The sequence below is a fragment of the Molossus molossus genome, unplaced genomic scaffold (assembly GCF_014108415.1).
Source record: "Molossus molossus isolate mMolMol1 unplaced genomic scaffold, mMolMol1.p scaffold_m16_p_15, whole genome shotgun sequence".
Lineage (NCBI taxonomy): Eukaryota > Metazoa > Chordata > Mammalia > Chiroptera > Molossidae > Molossus > Molossus molossus.
In genome coordinates, this window is record NW_023425350.1 from 19,780,210 (window position 1) to 19,805,546 (window position 25,337).

Consider the following 25,337-nt stretch of genomic DNA (forward strand, 5'->3'; position numbering starts at 1 on the left):
TTCGGTGCAGTTAACCTCTACCTGGAATGCCCTCCCTACCCACTGGTAGACCTACTGTTCATCCTTCTCAACTCAGTTCTGTTAAGTCTTCCTCCTCCAGGAAGCCCCCAGGCTCCCATGACATCAAGTAAACTGAGACCCTCTTGGCTCTCAGCACATTATATAGTCTGTCCACTGATGAGTGAATCCCACCCCAGAGTGTAAGTTCTGCATCTCTGGACTCATAGCATCTAGCACAGTGATGGCACTTGGCCCAACAACAAAAAATGCTTGTGGAACACAACTGAGAATTGTCAAGATTCCAAAACATAAGTGCCAGGAGACTTAGTTAAAAGGGGATCTGAGAGGCACCTAGATATAGTAGAAAGATCCTGACTCTCCGAGGTCTGAACTCAAATCAGTAGTGTCCTAAGGCAAGGTAGTTAAAGACTGCACCTGTTCCTAATCTATGAATTAAGTATAGTGCCATCCAACTCATGCAACTACTTATGCAGAAACACCCACTGTGTTACCAGGCACATCATGAAACCTCTGTACTTTACTTACTGGGGAGACGCCCCTCTCCCCTTCCCTGCGCTGTCAGTTTCCTACTTTGGACCTTAAGCTCTTCCAAGCGCTTTTTCCCAGTCCCTGGAGGACTGCTCTGCACCCAGTTCATAAACATTGTCTGGCTGCTCCAGAAACTCGGAGGCCTCCTTCTGTGTCCCACGGCCAAGTAGTGGAAGAGAAAGAGACAGGAAAGGGGGCTCTGAATTAGAAGTAAAAGTGACCCTGCAGGAAGAACCTTCTGGCTCTGCTCAGATGAACCAACTGGGCAGGAGTTTGAAAAGCCACTTGGATTCTCATTTCCCCAACTCCCCACCAATAGCAAGGAGTTTGTTTTCACAGACTCTTTAGTGGTGTTCAAGCTCCCATGCAGCCGAAGGGCTCGGGAACAATTATAAAGCAGGGGTGGTGACACACCGAATGGCCAAAGGCAGCAGCCCTGGGGGGCTTCAGGGAGCTCGCCTGAGATGCGCGCGGGCGCCGAGCCCCTGGCCTCCGGGGTTGGGCCTGGCAGCCGCGGGAAGGAAGGAGGCCAGTGCAGCCGCCAGACTTCACGTGGGCACCAGCGCGGCTGGCCTTGCCACCCGACCAAACAGCGGCGACTCTCTGGAGGAGTCCACCGACCGCTACCTGCTGGGCCACTATTCTGCAGGTCCCCTTCGCCCCGGGACCCCAGCACGCGGCCAGGTGGAGAGCTCCCCTCTGCCCGCGACGAGTGCCCAGCACCCACACCCACTCCCACCTGCACACACGGCGAGTCCGTAGATGCCCCTGAGCTTTTACACAAAATATCGAATAATACCTTGTAGCCGCATCCGGCGCCCAGTCCCCTGCTCACAGCACCCAGACACCCCCTTGGTTTCCTGGGAGCCTGCAAACCGGGCGCGAGCTGCCCGCTCCCGGCGCACCGCCAAAGCCCGTACCTTGGGGGTCTGCACTTCAGGTCCCGCGGACACCTCCAACTTCTTCTTGGTTACCCAGAAGAACAGCAGCACGGTGATCCAGAGCACTCCGAAGATGGGCAGCGCCAGGCGGCGAGACAGGCGCCGCATGGTCCCCTTTGCCTGCTCCCCTCCGCGAGCTATGCCCCTGGGGCACCCCCTGGCGGCCAGGGTCGGTGGGGCAGGTGTCCCGGAGCGAACCTTGCTCGGAGGAGCGCCAGCCCCTGATCGCGGTGCAGGGGCGGCGGGATCCAGCAAATCGCCCCGCCTGCTTCCGAGAGAAGCGAGCAGGGGTGGGGACACGGGGCGCCCCGGGGCTCGTCAGGGAAGGGCCGAGGGGCAGCCAAGCTGGACAAACGCAGGAGCAGCGAGCTGGTCCCCGCCACCTCCGCCGCCTCGCCCGCCGAGCTGCGGGAGGGAGGAATCGGAGGCTGTGCCGGGCACCCCGAGAGGAACACAGCGGGAAAGGGGAGGAGAGCGAAGGGGGAGGGAAAGAACCAGAGACTGACCGACTGGGAGAGAGCCAGGGTGGGCGCGATGGGGCTCTGGGAGGGGGCGCCACAGCCGCCTCCGACGCTGCGCACCGCGCTGTTCTGGGGCCGCGCGAACACGCAGCGCAGTTCCGGGCCATCCTGGGTTGGGGCGGGGCAGGGCGGGAACAGCATCCACAGGGCCTCCGCCAGCCCCCGCGGGACCGGAGGGGCAGCCTGAGCCTGGTGGGGCTGTGCTGGGAGGACTTCCCGCTCACAGCTCACACGGGGCTCTCAAACCTGCGTGCCCCCTCAATGCACCCGCCCCCCGGAGAGCGGGCTCTGGGAGCGGGGGCGCTGGGGGTGCTCCTGGCAGCTCAGGGCCAAGGCCGAGTTCAGCCAACTCCCCAGGGTGTTTCTCTGCCTGCATGCAGGTGCCTGGCAACTTTTTCTGCTTAATGGAACACTGAGTTGGTCTAAATTTAACTTTAAAGAAATCCTTTTAAAAATTAAGGCACAATTATCTCCCTTAAGAGTTTTCTCTACTAGCTTCAGAGCTCTGTGCTTGCAGATGGTTCTAGGGAGGGGTCGGAAGTTGGGCCAACCACATGGGGTTCTTGGAAAGTGACCCTGGGCAGGGGGATACTGGATGTGTAGGGTTATCTTTCAAAAGGTGGGAATGATGTACCTACGATTGTAGCCACCATCCTCCCTGCCTCTCCCCACAGAGCTCAGCATAAGGGAAGCCCCCATCTGCTACTGAAAGTGGGGCTCCAGAATTCATTCTTCAATAAGGAGCCCCCAAGAAGTGGAGTCAGAAATGCGGGAATCTGCTGAAAGCCACTCTGTTTGGTACCTTGTCTTTCAGTCACAGGGCATTCCTGCCTCACAGCCCCCAAAGAGTTCTTGGCCAGGCTGTAGATAAGAAAGTTTTCATTGGACCCAGCTGGTGTGACTCAGTGGCTTGTCATCCCATGAACTGAGAGGTTCTGGTTCCATTCCCGGTCAGGGCACATGCCCAGGTTGCAGGCTGATCTCCAGTAGGGGGCGTGCAGGAGGCGGCGAATTGATGTTTCTCTCTCACAAGGATGTTTCTCTCTCTCTCCCTCCCTCTCTCTCTAAAAAAAAAAAATCAACAAAAACATTTTTTTTTTTTTAAAGAAGGAAGTTTTCGGTTGGGAACAGAGGTGGAAATCAAACCGGGCAGAAAAGCGAGCACTCTTGCCAGCCTATATCAAGGTTTGGCTGAGCTCAGACCGCAGAACACTGCGGGTGATCCAGGATTTGCCTTCATTGGAACTCTACTGAAAGGTTGGGGTAGCTTCCCCAGCCATCACCTCATCCCAGCGAAGGCCCAGGTAGACCTGTCATGGAGGGGGTGAGGCAGATGGCAGCCAGAGAACCCATTATTTTTACAGCATCTTGAGCTACCTGGATCTCTTCCAGGAGCCTCTCCCTGGACCTGCAGGGTTGGGCCTGCAGTGTTCTGTGGCAGACTCTGCAGGGGACCCTCAGGCAAGTGCCTGAGACACTGTCAGCTCCACGCAGGAGCTGCAGCACCGTAGTCCATTGCTCAGTGCTTTGTGATACTGCTTCTGAGTAACAGATGGCAGAGTTATACAACACCACCGCCAAGCTTTCGAGTTGGTGCAGCACACACTGCCTGCTGCAGAGGTGCTAGGTGCTTCATTCTAACAGTTTAGCATCTAGGGAAACTGAGGCCCTGGGGCTCCCAGGGCAGCTCCATGCAAGGCCTGCGATGCCTGAGAGAGCAGGGGTGCCTTCAAAGGTGCTTGCCTCTTGAGTCACTATTTTGTCCTCCAATCAAGTGGAGAAGATTCCCTGGGCCTCTGGAAGCTCTCGAGGGAATCCAGTTTTGCCAAGTGTCATTACCTGATCCAGCCAAAAGGCATATTAGTCTGGGTTGTCAAACCAGTAAGTTATTAGGATTAAAATCGAGTTCAGATGGACTTCAAACATCTGGCTGCCAGGTGAGTTTTCACACCAAGCCCAGCCCTGTAGATCTCTCCCAGGACATAGCCTATCCGGGGTCCTCCACACTATGGCAGATATTTAAAAATTTAATAACCAGCTTGAGTAACGCAGAGCTCAGTTGATCCCAGCAGGGGATTAGCTATCATTAGCGATTAATCCAACTTACTTCTTTCTCATCACAGCCTATATGGGTAGGAAAATGTCCCAGCAAAAGATTTAACATGGAAATAAAAATAATAATAATAATAAGTGCCCTCTGAATTAGGTATATCCTGGTGTCTAAAAATGAATTGAGCTCCTTGGTCTTGATATTCTTGAGCAAGTTCCACATTTCTCTGGGTCTCGATTTCCCCATCCATCATGTCCTGCCCTCTTTTTATTTATTTATTTATTTTTTTTATTAATCCTCACCCAAGGAAATGTTTGCATTGATTTTTAGATAGAGTGGAAGGTAGGGAGAGAGAGAGAGAGAAACACCATCGATTGGTTGCCTCCCACAGGACCTTGACTGGAGCTGGGGATCAAACCTGCCACCCAGGCACATGCCCTTGACGGAGAATCAAACGTGGACACTCTAACCGCTGAGCAAACCGGCCAGGGCAACGTCCTGCCCTCGCAAAGACCCTTCCAGTTCACGCAGGGTTCTAACGTCCTTGTCCCCGAATTAGGATTCCTTTTGCCACTCCCGTCGTTGGCAAGTTTCATGTAAGTTGTTTCTTCCTCACAGCCGAAGACATTAGAGAGCGAATTGGGTATTGGAGCAGATGTGAGTCATTCATGTTAGTATAAAAACTATGGAATAAAACCCATTATGGCCCCGGAAAGCTGTGTAAAGCAGCATACGGAGCAAATGTAAGCTGCAAATGGGAGGAAGCTGTGAAGTCCGATGCATATGCTCTCCAGTGGCGTTTGCTGTGGGTTTTCACACTTTCTTCTCGTTTCCTGGTGCTGTCCTCCTGTCTCTCTCGCTCAGCTCACTGCAGAGGATGCAGCCTTTTGTTCCTTTTGATCAGACTCCCCATATCCCTCCTCTCTGCCCACTGCGTGGTGACTTCAGTAACAGTGCGCGTGTGTCTGCCATCTGCATGCTTATTAGACCTGTCACCACCAGCAAGACAACAAGATGTCCTTCGTGCCAACCTCGTGAGATTGTACCCACAGAGGCCCGAACAGCTCTCTGTTGAGATCTTAACACTTCTGGGCTATAGGGACAGGTAGGCTGGCCCAGTACCACCCAGGGTCTCAGACAGCAAAAGGAGCCAGAAAAAATTTCATTATGTCTGTCTCCATTCTATGGTCATAGAGACATGAGTCTCTGGGCAGCCCTTACAGTCTGCTCTGTTCACGTTCTCCAACTGTAAATAATACATCAGCCCCCTTTCTCTGTGTTCCTCTCCCTTTTCCTTGTCACTGTAGATTCTGTCAAAACCTCATGTCCAAGTCTCCTGCAAGGCCTTCTTATAAAGGATAGAATAGTTGAGAATGCATGATAAATGAGAATGAGCTATTACCAACCTCCTAACCTCCTCTGTCTGCCACATTGGTGCATCTTTGTTAAAAGAATAAAGCCAGCCAGCTTTTCCTCTTATCTTTGACGAGTAGCTGGGTGGCTTTATCTAAGGGATCTGAGAGTGACCTTTCTAGAGCTTCCTCTATCCATTAAACAACTTCTTTCTCCACCCCACTACTTTTATATCTTAGGTACTACTGTATAATTTGCCTCCTGAAAAGGGACTCATACCTCTGCATTTCAAAAACCTGCTTCTTTCTTTCAATATTTGAAATGCCCCCAAATTTTCTTTGTTCCTTCCCCAAATGCCAAATGTTAAACTTACTGTTGCTGCACTGATGTCTTTGCTGGTTGTGGAAAGTGGTTTGATCTTCGGTGGTGATGTCCTGCAGTGGCCTGAGCCATGGCCCTCCCCACCGAGAAAATGTGTATTTCTAGGAAGGGGTGACCCAATAAGCTTAAAGAACAGTAGAGGTAGCTTCTTTAACCTGAATTACCTAGAAGGGTCTCTAAAAGAGGGGAACACAGCAGAAGAAATGGAGGGATCCAAAGACAGGGGTCGTTGACTCCCCAGGTCCCAAATTTCAGAACGCCAACTCTGATGGCAACTTGCACCATCTCTGAGAGTTGAAGTCAGTCTTCTCCGTAGGCTTAGGTTTAGAGGCATCCGTGAAAGGCAGAAGGGGGCAGGAGGGCTCAAATTCTGGAAGTAATAGAACTGTCGGTGCTCCTCTCTAATCTTGTCAGAACTTCAACAGTGAGAAGAGCCAAGGATGCCCCAGGGATGGACATGGGACAGACCTGTCTCCCAGGACAACCTCTAGTGGTCAATGAGAGATTCTGTAATCAAGTCAGTAGTGGACATTGCATATCAAGCAGGGTAAGCACATGTCCCAGTTTGCTTTCTGGTTTATTCCTATTTTCTTGACATCAGTATTAATAATGCCCCCTTTGACTTTTAAAAAATTCCTACTTTAGACAATAAATCTGATGGCCATTCCAGCAGACAGAAGCATTTCCAGTGATGTTGCTGAACATGTGGGTCTTTGCCATTAAAGTTCTCCTGAGTGTGTGCTGAGTTTAGGGTAGCCTACATGTTCAGGGGGGCACTATTCTGAGTAGATGATAGTCAAGACATTTGTTCAAAGAAGAGACCATGTGGACAACTGGAGCTAGCTCTAAACAGAAAATAGGTGTGTTGCCCACATCAGTCGATGGCTAACTGCTCCCATCCACCCAACTTGAAGGCCTTTTACCCACCTAGCAGCTCATGCATCCCAGAAAGCAGCCATGTTCCTGCACGGATGTCTCTGCAGAGAGTAGGCGGTTCCTGACCTCACACTCTAATGATCCCTCCAGCTATCTCTTCCTCTCACGCACGTACCTACGCAGGACTTGAAAGTCACATGAATGAGTGAAATGAGATGGGGTCAGGGAAACAAGAGTGAAAGCCCAATGACAACAAAGCAACTGGACAGTCAACCTTCGTGTTGAGGACACGGTAGGGAGTGGTGGCGTCCACGTGGGACTCACAAGGAAGCAGTTTCAACAAATCATCGCCAGCGTCGGTGAAGCTGTGCTTGAGTTTCTCTACTTTTCAGCAGAAGCCGAAGTCCAAATAACTAGGAAACCTCCTGGATTTTAACCCTTGGCAACTATTTCAATTCCCACCACCCACCCCAAAAATCAGGTGGGCTAAACCAAACCCGTCTGCAGTCTGGATCCAGCCTGCTGCTTACCAGTACTTCCGCCACAGACGTTTTAGTGAGCACTGAGATGTCCTGTGTACACAATTCTACTACCCTAGGACAGGCATACCCAGCCAAGACAAAGGAGAAATGGTGATGGTGGAGCGGACTATTAGGTCAGAAGACTTGAAGACCATCTAGTTCAATGCTCCTCATTTTGAAATTGAAGAATGTAAAGCCAGAGAAGCTCCGTGATCTACCTGCAAGTCCATTAGGAAGGCTTGAGTTAGAATTCATCTACCCAGATCCTGCAATTCTCCATGCGACGTCTCTCACTAGGTTTAACAGACCAAGTGAAGCAGGGAGCTGAGACGTTTAGCGGGGGCTGTTATGCCCAGAAGTTTCCAGGTAATCAGCAAAGCAATCAACAAATACATTGTGAGCACAGATTCTGGGCAATTTGCTGTGAAGAATACAAATAAATATAAGGCCTGTTTCCAGCTCTTGAAGAAAGTGTGAGCTGGTGATTAGGATGCAGGCTTGAGGGTTAAAAGATCTGATCCCTCCTCTCTTTTAAGTTTCCACTGAGTAAGATCTGAGCCTCCGGTGACAGTACTTCAGTCCACTTGAGAAATAGCTATATTGCAACAGAGAAGTCATTTTTGTAGCCATACTCTGCACCTGCCTTCAGTGTCCTAAGTGCTGTACAAATATTAATCAAGCATAGATTATTGGAAAGGTGCTTTTAGCATTTGAACTCAACTGGGCTGCATCAGAGGGTGGTATTAATACCATCGCCTGTTGGCAGAATGCTGTTTGTTTTTGTTTTTTAATAAAAACTCCTTCCCTTCTGCAATTTTCCCCCATGCAGACAATTTATTTTGCCCATCCTCTGGCTACTTCACCTTTTGTGTCATCATTTTCAGGAGACAAGTGAAAATAATATTTCTCTTGTGCTCCAAAGAGCCAAATCCCTTTTCTGGCTGGATCCGAAGAAGGCGGGTTTGAGTGGAAATGGAAAGAAGCCTGATGTATAGTCCAAGCACAAATCCTTGGGGAGAAATAATGCATCTCTTTGGGGAAAAAAAATAGCTTATACTTATGAGGTAGGAGATTTTCAATTTATGAAGGTTTACTATTTTCTTCGATTGCCAGTTCGAAGAAACTGAGTTCCTCAAAGGTGAGGCTTCTCAGATGTAAAACAGACCTGCCTCTGGGACCTGCGATGTGATTCAAAGTGATGAGTGGTCAGCGTGCTCCGCATTCCCTGCGCCCCTGCCCGAGGTTTGGGAACAATGAGAGCAAAGGGTTAACACCCGTTGCCAGGAGAGCCGGCAAGCTTCCTCGGTGATTTCTTCCCTATCACTGCTCTCAGGCCTGAATTCCAAATTGATTTCCTCAATAACTATTAAAGATCTTTCTAATTAAACCAGGCATCCTCTCCCTCGGCAAACTTTTCCTGATGACATCTCTGGTTAATTAAAGGTTTAAGCTGCAAAGACATATTACATAAGAACAAGGGAAGCCACCTTGTAGTGTGCCAGTGAAGGACCCTGCTGGTCCTGCTGCAGAAACCAGGGCTACAGCGGAGGCTGGTCCTTCTCTTCCTTTACAGCAGCATAAGAAGCTCCAGGAAGTGTTCATAAGAAAGATGGGGGGGGGGTAGTTTTTCTGATTCCTGAGCTTCCATTTCGGTTTTCGGTTTTGCCGAGAAAGTGTTCATCACTGTTTTTCATTAAAAGCCTCCTTCATTTTGATCATAAATCACTGATGCTGACAAAACATTTTTACCTTTTCATCCAAAATTCCTGAGGTAGTTGATACATCTCATAATCAGAGAACAATAAATAAAGGCCTCTTTCCACCCATCAGTAAAATGCAGCCACTTCCACAATAGAAAGTAGCAGGTTCTCACAAGATGGGAAAAAATTATATGTATTTGCAATAGTAAATTGCTCTGATCCATATACCTTCTTTCTCCTAGTTGTTGTTGTTGTTGTTGTTGTTGTTGTTGTTCTTCTTCTTCTTCTTCTTCTTCTTCTTCTTTTTTTCTTTCATTTTTTTCTCACTAGGATTCCTATTTCAAAATGGGTAAGTTGTGCAGGATTTTGTTAAAGAACAGAACTTTTTTCATGCAAAGTTCAATAGCTCTTAGGTTGGGAACCCATGACCTTGGTTTTGTGGTCATGATGGTAGGAAGCAACGGGTCTCAAACCTAGATGTACATTACAAGTACCTCTGGTTGCTGTTATTAGATGCTTATGTCTCATCCTAAGTCTGCTGAAATTCTACGGGTGATGTTGCCAGGCACCCAAGTTTGAGAACAATTGGTCTAGTCAAGTTGAGCCAGCCTACCAGGAAATGAGAAGGTGGTCCACTGTTTCAATAGTTTAGTCTTACAGACAAGTCAGGCAAAACAAAGCAAGGAGAAACAGAACCTCACCAGAAATGCTGAGGAACAGTGGCTCCCATTCTCCGAAGCCATCCAAGAGGGGTTACAAAGATTTTCCCACTCACACATTGTCACTGGTTAGTGGCTCGCATCTCTAGAGCACTGGTTCTCAAACTATTGGACAGAATCAGAATCACCTGAGAACTTGTTTTCCTAATCATTTTATTATAAAAAAAATTCAAGCATACAGAAAGATAGAGTGATAGTCTCCTCAACAGCCACACATGTAATATACATGCCACCTACATTCAAACCTTGTAAACCTTTTGCCACATATGTGTGTGCACTCACACACACGCATCTGTAATTGCTGAGCCATTATAAGTAAGTTATAGACACCATGATACATGACACCTAAATAATAACCTCACATAACCCAGAAATATTTCAGCACACATTTCCCAAAATTAATGACCTCCTTGACATAACCACGGCACCATTATCACACCTAACTGAATTAAAAATAATTTCCTAAGATCATACAACACTCAGCCCATAATCAAGTTTCTAGGGGACTTAGAAAGATAAGCGAAAACAAAAAAGCAGAGCTTTCTGGCCACATTCCCAAAAATGTTTGTTCAGTTAGGTGATGATCACGCTTGACTAATTAAGAATGCTTGTCTTTCCAATAACTGGAACATAGTTCACTTTTTGTACTTGAAAGTTGTTTGGCGATTTGCAAGGCTTTTAGCAGCCATTATTTTATCTGATCCTGTTAGCGCTGCTACTGTGAGGTAAACAGGAGAGGCGAAGCAGCTGGGACGAAGAATTACGGTGAGCTGCCCAGGTCCTATAGGTGGGGCACTGTGGCGCGGGATTCCAGCTCCGGTGTAGTGGACGGAGCACTGAGCTGGGAGTCTGCACACGGGAGTGCTGGCTCTCTGTCTAGCTCCGCTAGGTGACTTGGGGCATTGGACCAAATTTCTCTGGTCTTCGATGTCTTCATCTGAAAAGCGAAGGATTAAATTGATGGTCTCTAAGATCTTTTCCTCTTCGATCTTTCTTTGATTCAATACATTTCTGACTCCTCCTCCAGAATCCTTTATTCATCTCCATGCGGTTCGGCAACAAATGTATGCCGGGGGTTATTGAGTCACAGGGAAATACCCACTAATAGAATGTTGTTGAGAAAATGAATTTGACAAACATCTACCCACTTGCTATGGCCAAATGTGCCCAGGACCGTTAAGCTCAGGAGGTTGTGAGCCAACACTGAGAAACTCCTTCAGTAAGTCAGATGGGACAAGGGTCGCATGAGGAAGTTCAGCTGAGACCCCCCCCCCACCCCATTTTACAAGGGACCGCAGCTCCCCCATTCTTCCCAGTGTCACAGGGCTCTGTGCTTCCTTAAACCCCGGCCATGTTCCCCCACCTTCCCTGGACTGGTCTGCGGTCTGACAGGTGAGAACCAGAGATACTTAAAATTCTTTGCTTGGGGGAGACTTGCATTTTATAGGTATTGTATGAATTTTTTACAACCTGAATATATCCATGCATTGCTTGTGTAATTAAAAATAAATAATTAAACATCTTTGACGGCTTGATCGGGTTTTCTTTTCAGACTCTCAAAGACAAAGCAATCTCCAGGGTGTAGCAAATAGCTTTGAGGTTTTCACTGGTGTGTGTGGAGTGTGAGGGGAGCTGGGGGCAGGAGGTGGTATGAACGCCCATTTACAGTAACTGAATGGAAATGGCCCAGTAATGTCAACACAACAACAGTAATAACGTTTAAGCACTTCTATACAGACCGGGTGCACTAAGGCTAGATGATCATAGTGGAACCTGGACCGGTGCAGAAACCTGGGTGCTGGAGCCAGAGGCCTGTGTTCTAGTCCCAGCTCTGCCATCAGCTGCAGGCTTTTAGGAAGCTACTGAGTCCTTCTGACACCCAGTGTCCCAGGTTGGATTTGGTCAGACAGACCTCGTGTGCTATTCTAGAATTTACTGTTTCTTACTTGTATAAATTACATGTTACGTAGCCTTTCTGAGCCTCAGTGCCAACAAAAAAAAAAATGGCATTAAGAATATGGTCTTGCAGAAAACTTGTCAAAATTTAGAGACAATACGGCCTGTGTGGCTCAGTGGCTGAGCATCAGCCCATGCACCAAGAGGTTGTGGTTTAATTCCTGGTTCAATTCCTGGTCAGGACACATGCCCAGGTTGTGGGCCCAACCCCAGTGGGGGGCATGCAGGAGGCGGCCAATTGATGTTCACTCTCATCAATATTTCTCTCTCTCTCTCCCTCTCCCTTCCTCTCTCTCTAGTAATAAAAAATTTTTTTTAATTTAAAAACAATGGATTCAGAGCATCTTATATAGAAGGTAATCAATATATTAGTCATCCATCATTGCTGCTTATGACCCTGTGATAATGGTTAAGCTCTCACCTTGAGGGCAAGGACCGTATCTTTGGCACCTTTGTACTCCCACCACTTAGTGACATAATGAGTATGTTGAAAATACTCAACACTATGCTTGATCAATCAATATTTTAAAGCAAGCATCTCCAACCACTTGATTGGCAGCCCTACCAAAGGGAATGTGAAGTGATAGGCTCTGGAAATAGAGCACCAACTCCACCCCTCAGTGGCCACATATGTCATGTTGGCAACTCTGGTGGACATGTGACTTTTGTTTGACTGTCTACATCTGAAGCACCTATCTTTGGGAAATTTCCCCCTTAATGAGGTACTGAAACAGCCTCTCAAAGGAGCTGAAAATGCTAGCTACTTTCTTTCCCAGCTTCCCTTGCAGCTATAGCCCAGCTTTATGCTTTCCCAGTCAGACTCCTGTGCCAGATTTTAACTAGGAGCTGATGGAACAAGAGAAGACAAAGAGCAGTGGGAGTAGTGACAGCTGAAAGGTTGAATTCCTGGTACAGGAGCACCATGGTGCTAGTATCAATAGCAGAAGCAGCCGAGTTGAGTACCTGCACAGAAATGGCAGTGTTGCAAATACTGGCATCTGGCTCTCTGTAAGAGATCAGTTCCACAGTGTGACGTTAGGCATATGTCTAGAAGTTTAGCCCTGGTTTGCTGTGAGCTTCCCAAATTCCTGTAATATTCTGTTTTGGCTCTCTCAGCCAAAGTCATCTCCTGTAGCTTGCAACCCAGAATTTGACTGATCCAGCAAGGCACTTAATGTCTCTGCAGGTCAGTTTCCTCATCTTTAGAATGAGGTTATTTCTTCAGGGGTAGAAGGAGAAAACACATGTCAGATATCTGGCATCAGAGTACTCAATAAGTATTATTTCCCTCAAACACAAGTGTAGCCGCAGTCATAGCCTGAAGCTACTATGTTACTTAGATTCTTCTTTGACGTTTAGTATTTGTGTGCCTCAGGGATCCACACAGTTCCAGAGAGCTCCCATAATATTGGCTGATTCTTCAGCTAGAGTAAAATCAGAAGGCCAGGGGTAAAGCATACTCCAGGTTACATGCAGAATCACTCAGAGCTATCAAGAGTGATCTGTATGAACTAAATCCAGTATAGGGACCAGCTCCAGCCAGCACTTCTAAGAAATCATGACGTATACCTCCAAATTTCCCTGAACCCTCCAAATAAAATAGAATAATTTTGGTATGAATAAATACTCTTTTAATGCTTTCAAAAATATAATTTCTACCATTTTCAAAATTTGCTAAAGGTAGAGTAAGAAACAGTTGCAGAATCATTCTCTCTCTCTCTTTCTTGGTAATACATTTACTTTTTTTTTTTTCTTCTTGACATCTGTTTTGCTCAGTCTGGTCTGATTTGGCCCCCTTGTTAAGGCCCCTGCACTTTAAAGGTATTGCCATTAGGTGGTGATAAGGAGCAACACGCTCTGCCTATAGAGCCTTGACAGAAATTATAGACAGCTTATAATTGCTTTAGATCCAACTTGTGGATTTGTAGATGACTTTGATATCTTTTAACTACAAGAAAAGGAAAACCATTCAAACTGGCTTAAGCAAAGAGGGGTTATTCCTTGGATATATAGCAGGTATCTCGCAGAACCCAAGGACAAGTAAGGACAGCCAGATCTCAAAAAAAAGAATCCCTTTCTTCACTTCTCTAGGACAACATGAAGCCTTGTCGCTAAGCCTGTCAATGGCCTGCCTCGCTCCTTCCCCTTGGATAGCCACATGGACAGCTCCCTTGTTTCCCCTCTCTTGCCCCCCTTCCTAAGACAGCTGCCTCCAACCTCTCTGGCCCTGGTGCCTTCTTTTCCTTCACAGCACTTAGCACTGCCTGAGCACACTGCATACATGTACTCCCTGTTCTCCCTTGCTCTGTGAGGAAAGGGCTTTGTTTAAATCACTGTTGCATCATCTGTGCCCAGAAGAGGATATGATGTACAGAAGGTGCTCAATTAATAGTTTTGAATGAATGAATGAATGAACGAATGAATGAATCATCTTCTCTCCAGTCTTGTTCTCTGCTTCTAGGTGCTTCTGGGAGCTCATGGAAGAAAATGGCTGCCTAGAACTTGGTCTCTGTGACCCTGATCCCTCATTCAAACTCCTAATTATTGACACATTTAGCTACTTAGTGAAATTTTTGAAGAGAGAAAGAACCTGATTGACTCAGTCCAGCCTACACGTGAGCTCCTTTAGAGTCTGTCCTGCATCCAAAGACCTTTGGCTGTAGAATGGAGCCCAAAATACAAAAAGGTAGTCAGGACTGTGGGAAGAAAGGATGTGCGTCCCTAAGTAAAAACAATTATGTGCACAGTCTTTGTTTTGTTTAATTTCATGTGTATATGTGAAATCAAAAAACAATCAGAGATTGTCCAAGAATGGGGAACTTGGATAATCACTGATTGTTTTTTGTTATTAAAAATACCCACACACAATTAAACAAAAAAAAATCACACAAAACATACATGTATGTGTCTTTGTTTATAAATTACCAGCTGTTTCTATAAAAGCCCTTCTAAGTGGAACTTCTCAGAAGCCTTCACATGGAACCTGAACCCTAACTCAGCACCTGAGCTTCTCCCTGTGGTTTTCTTCTTTTCTCGGAAAATCGATTAACTTTCTTCTGGTCTTCCACTTGGTTATGAGCTGAACTATTTTCATCCATGACAACTCCCCCCCCCCCCAATATACACACCAATTCTCTCAGTGTTTTTCCCCAGTTATCTTTAAAATGGGACCTAACCTCTACCATGCTGTGACATTCCATACTGTGTTTTTATTTTTACCTATCCCTCCCAAACAAGAAAATCATCCCAGCCAGTGTCCTCTGCTCTGTAGCTAGAGTTGGGTGCAACTACTGCAGTATTAATTAATTAACAGACTCTTGGTACAGTTGCCCTGGCAATGCTCACCAAAGCATCCTAACCCTTCCAAGAGAACAGCACACACGGCAGTCAATTAACTGTTTTCTTCACACATGTAAGCCAAGGGCACTGAGCACCTGGTGCAGAGAGAGGCACCCAGGGAATGCTCAGTAAACACTTGCTGACTGGCTGACAACACCTAGGCAATGAGGAGGGTGCTTAGTCTGCTGACTCGAACATCTGAAGGCTTTTAGAGCTGGTGGCAGAGACACTGTCCAAGGGGAGTAGCAGCCAGTGTGGTTTATAAGAGCATCAGCATGGTGCTAACACCTGAGAAATAATCTGGACACGCATAGCAGGGACTACACGCCTTTTGCTAGGGCAGGCTACCACTGACGGGGAAGAGGGACAGGCTAGACCAATTCTTTGTCTGCCTGTCATTTCCACTAACACCTCCTAAAGCAACAGAAGCCTCTTCACTTTGGACCTCAGTCTCGGGGGTTCCACTAAAGCAGGCCATTAGCCCAACTCGAGTCAGGTCAGAGGAGCAGCGAGGGAAATCTCCCTCACTCACGTGTGAGTAACAGACAAAGCTGACCGTATACATACACACAAGACCGGCTGTCAGCTTAGTTATAGACAAGCATGATGTTTCCGGCGTGTTTCTGCTGAGGCTGTTTGGGGCTCCAGTCTTCAGGAAAGCTGAACCCTCCCAGGTACATCCCAGATTCAGATAGAAACTGTTTCTTTTATTATTGACTCAGTCACTGGTGCTTCCCACATTTCTTTTGAATATAAAAGATGAAGACCGCTCCATGTAAGCTAGCCCTTAAAGAAGGGCTACCAGGCACCTGTGCTAGCCGGCCCTCTGGGAAAGGGGATCTAAGTCATTGGGAGGCACAGGGACCAAGCAGCTGTTCTCTGTGATTCTCTCTGACACAAGTCTTGCATCTCTGCCTCTGTCCGACCTTCTCTCTGCACATCTGCTTCCCCACTCATGGTTTCTGCTTCCATAATTTCAGCTTTGGCTTGTACTAGAGTGACTCTGACCCCATCGCTATATACTTTGGGCTCAGGTTCTGACACATAACTCAGTCCCTCACTATTCATCTTCCAAATGTCAAGAGAGGGGTCTGATGGGCTCAGCTCTGCACAGAAAACCGCGCTAGATCAAGCAAGTGTAGGAGAAGTTGAGGGGGGACAGGTTGCGTGCTGCAGTCGCGACTGCCTGGGCCAAGCTGGGCTGGGAGCCATCGCCTGAGAGGAGGCCTTGTTGGGGCAGGAACCCCAGCTGTGTGGCTGCAGCTCCCATGGTCCAAATCTCCTGAGCCTTCTTTTTTCTCTCTGCACCGCTGCCCTTCATGCCACACATCTTGTTCTTTGACGTTTTCTTCATATCTTATGAGCCTCCTTTTCCTGACGATGACTTTCACGTTCCCATCACCAAACCCCTGCTGTACCTACTTCTGCGTGATATTCCTGGAGTCGGTTTTGGATGGAGCGTGTGATGCTGTATGATCTCAGTGCAGAGACCCCACATCTTCCGTGCCCATGCTCGTCCACCCACACTCCCTCTCTCTAATCACCGCAGTCACCTCCTTGCTCGGAGGAAAACACTGGTCCCCAAAACTCACATGGACATCGTACTCTATAGCCATCTGTCCAACCAAAGCCTGTCCTGTAAGTCATTTAATCAGCAACCCGCTGCCTTGGAGAACTTCATACGTATAGTCATATCATGATCAGTCAGCATAGTACTTGAGGCCAAGTTAAAGCAAAAACCAATTTTCACCAATTTTTCAATTCTGACTTATTTTTCAGAGGCCGACTGTTTAATTCTCATTCCTAGGACTTATGAAACCAGGTACTTTCTGGGTGAGTTCAAAACAGTAACCCCCATTTGAAATAAAATCTGCACATTCCTCACTCATGCATTTACTCCTTTTATTCACCAAATATACACTAAGCACCTGGTATGTGTTAAGTCTTACCTTCCATGGCTAAGGAGACACAAGTAAACAAAGGCAGACAATCTCTGCTCTTGTGGAGACAAACGTTAAAAAGTGATCTGAGCCCTGGCCGGTTTGGCTCAGCGGTTAGAGCATCGGCCTGCGGTCCAGAGAGATCTGGGTTTGGTTCCTGCTAAGGGCATGTACCTCGGTTGCAGTTTGTCCCCAGCCCTGGTTGGGTCGTGCGGGTGGCAACCACTTGATGTGTCCCACATCGATGTTTCTCTCTCTCTCTCTCTCTCTCTCTCTCTCTCTCTCTCTCTTTCCCCCTCCCACTCTATCTGAACAAAAAATGGAAAAAAAATGTCCTCGGGTGAGGATAAAAAAAAAGTGATCTGATATATAATTACAAAGTAAGATGAGAACAATGAGGGAAAGTAACACAGTTTGAGAATATCATATAACAGGGGGAGTTTATTTAGATTGGGGTTCAACTGAAGGCTTTCTTAAGGAAGCAAGATTTGTACTCAGTGCTGAAAACAAGTCACCTAGACAAGGGGCAAAGATGAGAAGAGCACTTCAGGCAGAGAGACCTGCATGTGCAAAGGTCCAGTGGCCAGAGGCAGTATGTTACATTTCAGGAACTGCAAGAAGATTCAAGTGAAGGGACAATAATTCAAGAGGGGACTGGAGAGGCAGAGGGGCAACCAGACCCCACAGAGCTTTTGAGGTCATGTTGAAAACTATGGGTTTTATTCCAATAGCACAGAAAAGCAGAGCCATGAGCTGATTCTAAGTGGCAGGGTTGGTGAATAAGGGTTGCAGAGGGATGAGGTTATCGGACTCCTGCTTCAAAGGTTTCTTTCAGCTACAAAAATGAGAGCAATTTGAAAAGGGCCAGCATGGGTGAACAGACCAAAGAAGAAGCTAATATAGTAAATACAAGCAAGATGATGGATCTGGGAATGGGTCAACATGCCAGAGATGGGAGGAGGGGGCGGGTTTAAGAGTGGAGGACACCATTAAGAACATGCAATCTGCTGAGAGAACTAACACACATACATGAAAACCCATCGAGTTCACCTGATTTAAATGACCCAGAGAAATCGCTTGACAAGGAGGGTAGTGTTAGCTCTAACTGGGGAAGGCGTCTTCGACCACATGGCTCTGAACTGGAACTTACTGAAGGATGGTTAGATTTGGAAGGCTGGCATGGCGGAGAACGGGTACTCCAGACAACCCCTAGGAATATGTCTCCAGGCTCAGGTAGCACACTTTATACACAGCCTTCTAATTACCCAGTGAGGAGTAAAACCTGAAACAATTAATCAGGTAGCATTGAAAGGACATAAAAGTATCCATTTAACATTGGCCATGGTGTATGGCTGTCTCCTCTGCGACAGGCTTTGTGACTGTACACCAGCTGACACCGCACAGCGCTGCCCTGAAGATGCGTATGGCAAGCCCCCCATCCTGACAGCCCCTGGAGCAGTCTCTGAAAGCGGAGTCCGAAGCCCACCTGTGCCAATGTCACCTGGGCAGCTGGCTCCAAGTGCAGGTTTCCAGGCTTCTCCCAAGACCAGCTGCATCGGACTCTGTCCTGAGACCCCAGAACCTTTCTTCCCAGCACCTCGCCAGGCAGTGTGCAGGCATCTCCAGTGTGACAGTGAGGCGAGGAAGCAGTGGGGAGCATTACACATCGATCCCCTGACTCCTCCCAAGGCCACTGCCACGTTACACTCCCATCTCCATTTGACAGATAAGGACACTCAGACTCAGAGAAGTTAAGGATTTACTGAATGCTACAATGCAGGTGCAAAATGGAAGCTCCAAAGATGACATCTCTTTCACAAAATAAAATTCTCAAGTTCAGTCTAACAGTCAAAAACTGAGGCCGACCGCCACCTTTTAGCACACCAGCAGGATGACTTGGCCCGTTCTATGAAAACGTTCATGATGTTCTACTGTGATTTTTCCCAACAGAAACAAGCAGATGTGGTTCCTATGGGCATCTCTAGGACGGGGGGAGTAGCCACGGAGAGAAGAACTAGAAGGAAGAGGAGAGACTAGGGAAGAAGAAAATCCACCTGCAGGTTGGTCAACTGAGCCAGCTGGGACTGAAAGTCACCGAAGGGCCCCCTGGGGAATTCACAGGTTACCACTTGCCACGTCTTGATTTGCAGATAAAACTGCCTCTCTAGCACGAAGCCTCAGCAGACACTCCGTGGACCAGAAGTCCAGACGCTGCAGAGCCACTTATAACCGGGAGGAACAGGCAGCCAAAACATCAGCACCGGCTTCCCCCTCCACGGCTATTTTAATAGAACCTCCTGGGTCAGGCACTCCCCAGTTCTTCCTGGATTGCTGACCATACCCAGCAAAGCAGACACAAACCCAGAGAACTGAATCTGCAATTAAGCCACAGGGAGTTAATGAGGAGAGAACTGCCAGGTAGAATGAGCAGACACTGAGCCCACAGCAGATGAGAGTGAGGTTTAATTCCGTCGTGCGGGGCAAGATTGGCAAGCATGTCCCAGCTGGAGCAGATTACGGCAGTGGAGGTGAAATATTTCATTGGATATTTTCAGAGGGAAATGCATGCAGTGGAAATGGTTCCAAATATTTTTTTTTTATATCTTTGCCGTAACAAGCTAGGTAAGGAGCATGTGGGTAATTGATGCATATGCATGAGAGCATAATTAAGGACTATGAGACCTGGAAGATTTTCAAGCTCTTTGGCAATTATAAACCATTAAAAAAAATACCCTTCCTTGGGGTGCAGGGCTATTATTCACGCATCTCTCCTCATTATGGTAGCTGGAACTCACACAGCACCGCAGAATTGGAATAAACAAGGGGTGAGCCATCATAAACTAATGATTCCCGGCTTTGTGTTTTTCCAACAGTCTTCCCACACATTATCTTATTTGATCCCCACAGGTATCAGTTTCCCATTGCTGCTGTAACAAATTACTACAAATTTAGAGGCTTAAGATAGTAGTTTTTTCTCTTACAGTTCTGGAAGTCAGAAGTGCAAAATGAGTGTTGCAGGACTAAATCAAGCTGTCAGCAAGGGGGTTCCCTCTGAAGGCTCCCGGAGAGAATCTGTTTCTTGTCTCTTCTAAATTGCAGTCCTGGGCCGGTGGCCCCTACCTCCATCTTCGAGGTTCGAGGCCAGTCGCGTAACATCTTCAAGTCTCTCTCTACTTCTGTTACCATGTGTTTCTGTGACCTCCTTCCTTCCTCTCATCAGGACACCTGTGGTTACACCAGACCCATCTGGATAATCTAGGATAATCCCCCCCATTCAATGACATCTGCAAAGTCCCGTTTGCCATTTAAGGTGATATCGTCACAGGTCCCAGAGACTGGCACAGGAAAGCCTGTGGGGGCATCGCTCAGCCAACCACACTATTGAAACCCTCTGAAGTAGATCATAAATCCCATTTGCTGATGAAGAAACTGAGATTCAGAGGAATCTCGAATTGACTTCCTTGACTTGACTTGGCTGGGTCATTTCATTCATGTGTCCCACCAATATTTATTCATGTCCTCCGTGTGGCGAACGCTGCTGTGTACACAGTCAAGGAAAGTCCACCTGGACAAGCTTACATGCTAGTGGGGGGAATAAACAGTTATTTAAAGATTCCCATAGACACAAATATATCTGTGTTGGAAAGGAAAGGAACAGGGTAGTAGGAAAGAAAATAATAGGAGTCACTGTTCAGATTTGGGGGAGTAAGGTCAGGGGAAACCTCTCTGAGAAAGTGGTGTTTATGCCAAAACCTGAAGATGTACGGGATAGGCAAAAGGAGAGGGGGGACATCTGATGCTGAGGGAACAGAGAGCGAGAAATGCCCTGGAGTGGGGAAGAATCTGTAACTGCAAGACCAGTGTGGCTGGAGCCTCGTGAGGAGACGTCGCCTCTGCCTGGAAGCCCTTCCTGATCTGCATTAGGGACCCTCCTAACTTGCACAGCCCCTCCCACTTACCCCTCATCAGAGCACCAAGCCAATTTTAGTCCCCTGAATATGTGGGTCTCTTTACTAGACTGTGAATCATACAGAATAGGACTGCGTCTATTCATCTCTGACAACCCTGTTCTTGGCATGGAGCAGGTGCTCGATAAACACTCGTGGAATAAATGTATGAATGAGTAATATACAAAGTATCCTTCTGTAAAACTCCCTGTGCTCACGTGGCCTGACCTTTTCCCACCAGGGCGGCAGCCAGGTGAATGAAGAGGCCCCTGCCCAATAAGCACTCTGGACACTTCCATGCTGGAAGGGAAGCTGCTTGAAGACAAGAACTGTATTCTATCAGGTACTTCAGGAAGTACTAAAAGTATAGGATGGATATCAATATTATCATGATTTATAACTAAGGTTGACAAGACCCCATCCCAAGACAGCATTCTGTGACTAACCAGTAAAAAAGATCAAATCGCTGGTGACACACTTTTTCTTGGTCTCACTTTTCGTATCTGTGAAAAATACTAAGAATATGAATAATATTCTTCTTGGGTTTCATTGGCAGAATCAAGGGGAAAAGGACATTTTGGGGAGAGGAGATGCAAGACCCAGCGAAGAAAGCATGGCCACCATGCCCACTCCCCCACCTCCGGTCTGATTCATGCTCCCAACATTGTTTGCCACTCACCAGAGTTCAAGACTCTACAGAGCCACGTCCCTGGAATTCTAGAACTTCCATTGTCTTTCACTCCTGCCTCCTTTTTCCAACCCTGTCTTTTCTGGTTTGTAATCTAAGGTCATTTAGTTCAGCTTCTCCCTGCCTCAGCTTTCCCATCTGGAGACCCCCCCTCCGCCCTCACTATTGTTGGCAGGCAGCTGAGTGAACCTGACAAGACAGAGGCAAGACGTCAGCGGCTCAGTTAACCCATGTCAGTTACTTCCAGGCTGGGAGGCCCACCTACCTGCACCCAGACAGGCTACGTTCCATTAGCTCCTCCCTCTAGCCTCTGCTCCGGACCTGTACCGCTTTCCCAACGGGGGCCTCTCAGGACTCCCCCCATCTTCCCAAGCCCAGGGTGAGTTCCTCTCTCTTCCTTGCTGAATACTTACTGCATTGATCCTAAGCAGAACATACATTTCAGGGTTTGATTCTCTTCCCTTTGTTCCCTGTGACTTGTTTCCCAGCCGTAAAGCCCTTGAGGAGTGTGTCCTAGACATCCGAGAGCGGCGAAGCCAAGAGGGTGCCCTGTCCCCACACACTGGCTGCCAGTGTTTGGATGCTCCTGGAGAGGAACCTGCAGCTCAGACCCCTTCCAGACACACGGGCTCCCGCAGTGTTGGAGGCCTCTCTCAAATGAAGAAGGTGATAAGAAAGCTATTTGCCCATAAGTAAATAACTGTTGTAATTATGGAACATTATTCTCAACAGACCAGCAGCCGGAAACCAATTTACATAACAGTCGCAGTTATTCATGGAAATGTTTGTGATTTATCTACCAGGGCAGATGAAGACCCTAAAGTTAATGTGTGTATTCCAGCACCAGTAAGCAAACCTCCCTCTCTTCTCAACGACGCGCCCACGTTGTCAACAGGTCAGACTCAGCATCTTCAGATCCATGTTAGGTTGGGGAGCTCCAGAGAAGGTGTGAATCCGAGAGAGCAGCACGGGAGGAGGGTGCAGACATGTGCAAACCCCTGGCATTTTCCATCATGCCCCAAGGTCAGAGTTGCCAGTGCCCATCTGATAAGCACCTTGACTGAGTCTTGGAGGTCCTGGAGGCCTACACAGCACCCCACCTTGGAACAAATGAAACGTGACCAAGAAGTTGGTAGGTGCTGAGACAATGGTTCTGTGCATGCATCAGAATCACGTTATTGATTTCGTGTGTGTGTGTGAATATGTGAGCTTTTGTGAGATCCTGGATTTTCATCTTTTGGCCCTAGAATTTCAGGTCTGAGTGGATGAATAGAGGTGCCTCCCTGCACACCCAGAGACACAGCCATTCTAAAATGCAACCAACACAAAATCATCGGTAACCCCGGAGAACGTGGCATGCCGTGACGGTGCTGTGTGTTTACACGAAGAAGGTGCTCTCTGGAACCCTGGAAGCTGTGTCTAAAACCGCCCAGGCAATCCTTGTGTGAAGTCCCCCTGGGCCAACACACCAAGGAGGGATCTAGGTTTCCACAACATCATTCCACTCCCCAGAGTCAACTCTTTCAAACCAAGTAAACAATTAAGTTAAGAACCTCAGTTTTGAAGCAAACTGGCTCCTTTAAAGATCATTTTCCCTAGGAATGAACTCATCCCAGCAATGAAGAATCCAAGCCACTGGGAACAAGTAGATAATCCCCAGATGAAACCTCATTAATGTGGGCGCCAAGGTGAGAAATTCACCCCTGAAGATAAAGACCTGGGGGTCCCTTTTAAGGTCTTTGTTTCTTCTAAAAACCCACTTTTAAATGCCTGTTGATGACAAATGCTTCATTACTTGCTTGCTTTTTAAAAATATTCTTTGTAAGGAGAGGGAAAAGATTTTCAGTATCAAAATTCCAAATTCCTAAACTCAAAGGTTGTCTCTGCTTCAGGCCCCTGCACACGTCCTATTGATTTTGGCTTAAAGGGTATTTATATAAGTTCCCATGAGCCCCTAGCAACATTAAAGGCAGCAGCTATTAGTAAAATAAACCAACATGTGTGGTACTTTAAGGAAAGGGCAAATCACAGAGAGTCTCTTTGATCAGGCTAATGGGAACCCGCACTCCTGACGGGGATTAACTCCCCAACAAAAAATCCCCGGAGCAAGCTGGGCTGTGGGGGTGACGATGGGAGAGCCCACTGGTGACCTACAGGCCCTCCGTGCCCCTCAGGGAAGCAGCCCCTCAAAAATACAATCAACACAAGCCCCTCTGTGAACCCGGACAGGGGGCCTGCCAGGAAAGGAAGGTGACGTCACACAAGTGCAGGCAGGTGGATGAAAGTGACTGACAGCCGACCGCGGCCAGTCAGAAAGCAGAGCTGACCACCGTGGGGAGGGCCGTGCCGGGGGACAAACGGGTGCACATCTGGCAGCACAAGTATTGAATCACTAGACAGGCCGGTGCTGCAGTGGCTCGGGCTCCTCCCAGTCCCTGGGCTTTAAGTCTGCTTGGCCAGCGGATGATTTGTTTGCTTTTCCAGGAGCCCAGAGATGGCCCTTCTTGGGCACTGTAAAGGGGCGTCCTTCAGTGATCACAGGTGGACTGAATTCCCAGGACACGTTACAAACACAGGAGCGTGGCTGCTCCTTTCCCAGAGACTGGTCGTTTCTGTCTGCCCTGCCTGGGATGTCCGACCTGCTCAGCCTGGAGCAGTGATGGTCCCATCAGGTATGGCCTCTCGGATGCCTGGCCAGAACACGCCTGCTTCTCCAGCCTCCCACCGCTCTTCTTTTTTAAAATAAATTTTAGAATGTTTTTATTTTTTTTCTTTATTGATCTGAGAGAGAGAGGAAGGGAGAGGGAGAGAGAGAGAGAAACATCAATGAGAGAACATCGACTGGCCACCTCCTGCAGGCCCCCACTGGGGATCAGGCCCACAACCTGGGCATGTGCCCTGACAGGGAATCGATGGCCAACCACTGAGCCACACCGACCAAGTTCCCACTGCTTTTAACGAGGGAAGTTCCAACATGTTTCGTCTGTCTAAAAAATCAACCGTGACTTCTAATCTACAACATACAAAGCTGCAAGGCATCAGCAGGGGGCTGAGCATATCCAAGAAATGACTAGAAATCCTGGGAACTGGCTCCCCAGACTGTCCTTGGCTGGGTAGACGGAGCATACAGAAGGGGTGAGCAGAAGGACAACATCTCAGCTGTGGAAAGTGAGGGCTGGAAGCACCTGAGAATCCAGTTCTCAGGCTGCGTTTCTTCCCAGTGGTAGGAAGATTGAGAGACTCCCAGTTTAGGGTGACTGACCACGGACCATGCTCAGCTCAGCTCAGCTCAGCTCAGCTCTGCCCTCTACCTCCTGGGGGTGAGCAGTGCAGACAGCCCGCTGCCCAGGGTTCTGCAGGGAGCTGGTCCACCTGCTCAGGGCTGGTAGGAGGAATGTGGCGGGGGGGTCTCAGGGGTCCCCAGGGGTCCCCATCAGAGAAGCCACAGGGCCCCCTTCACCCACCACACTTGTGGACATAGTACCCACATCTTAGTAGCCAAGCTTAATGGTTTGAAGCACACATCTGTCCTGCCCCAGCCCTTCCCCCCAGTCCCCCCACCTCACCCACCCCTCCAGCTCCTGTGTCCTGGCCCCAGGTGTCACGGGGAAATCACCTCGCTGCCATGGTTGCCTCCACATCCACCACCAGCGAAATTATTCCAATCTCCAAACTGAAGAGCTCGCAGACCAAAGCAAGAGGCTCGGATCACATGGGTGGCTGGGGAGATGGGGAAGCAAACACACTAGACTATTGCGTGTGGAGGGGGAGGCACCATGCTGCTGAATCCTGGGATGCAATGCTCGCGAGCCCGCCCCTGTCCGTCAGCCTTTCCCCTGACGGTGTGGTCACGAGC

At 48.1% G+C, this 25,337-nt stretch overlaps 1 protein-coding gene across 1 annotated transcript in view; it reads right to left on the reverse strand.

The window, feature by feature from the left end:
* GALNT14 (polypeptide N-acetylgalactosaminyltransferase 14) overlaps positions 1–1,612 on the reverse strand; it is a 192,005-nt gene extending 190,393 nt beyond the window's left edge. The window contains exon 1 of the mRNA XM_036263452.1: positions 1,470–1,612. Coding sequence (XP_036119345.1) covers positions 1,470–1,598 — 129 coding nt within the window. The 5' untranslated portion in view covers positions 1,599–1,612. The remainder of the gene's footprint in view (positions 1–1,469) is intronic.
* Positions 1,613–25,337: the final 23,725 nt, after the last annotated feature.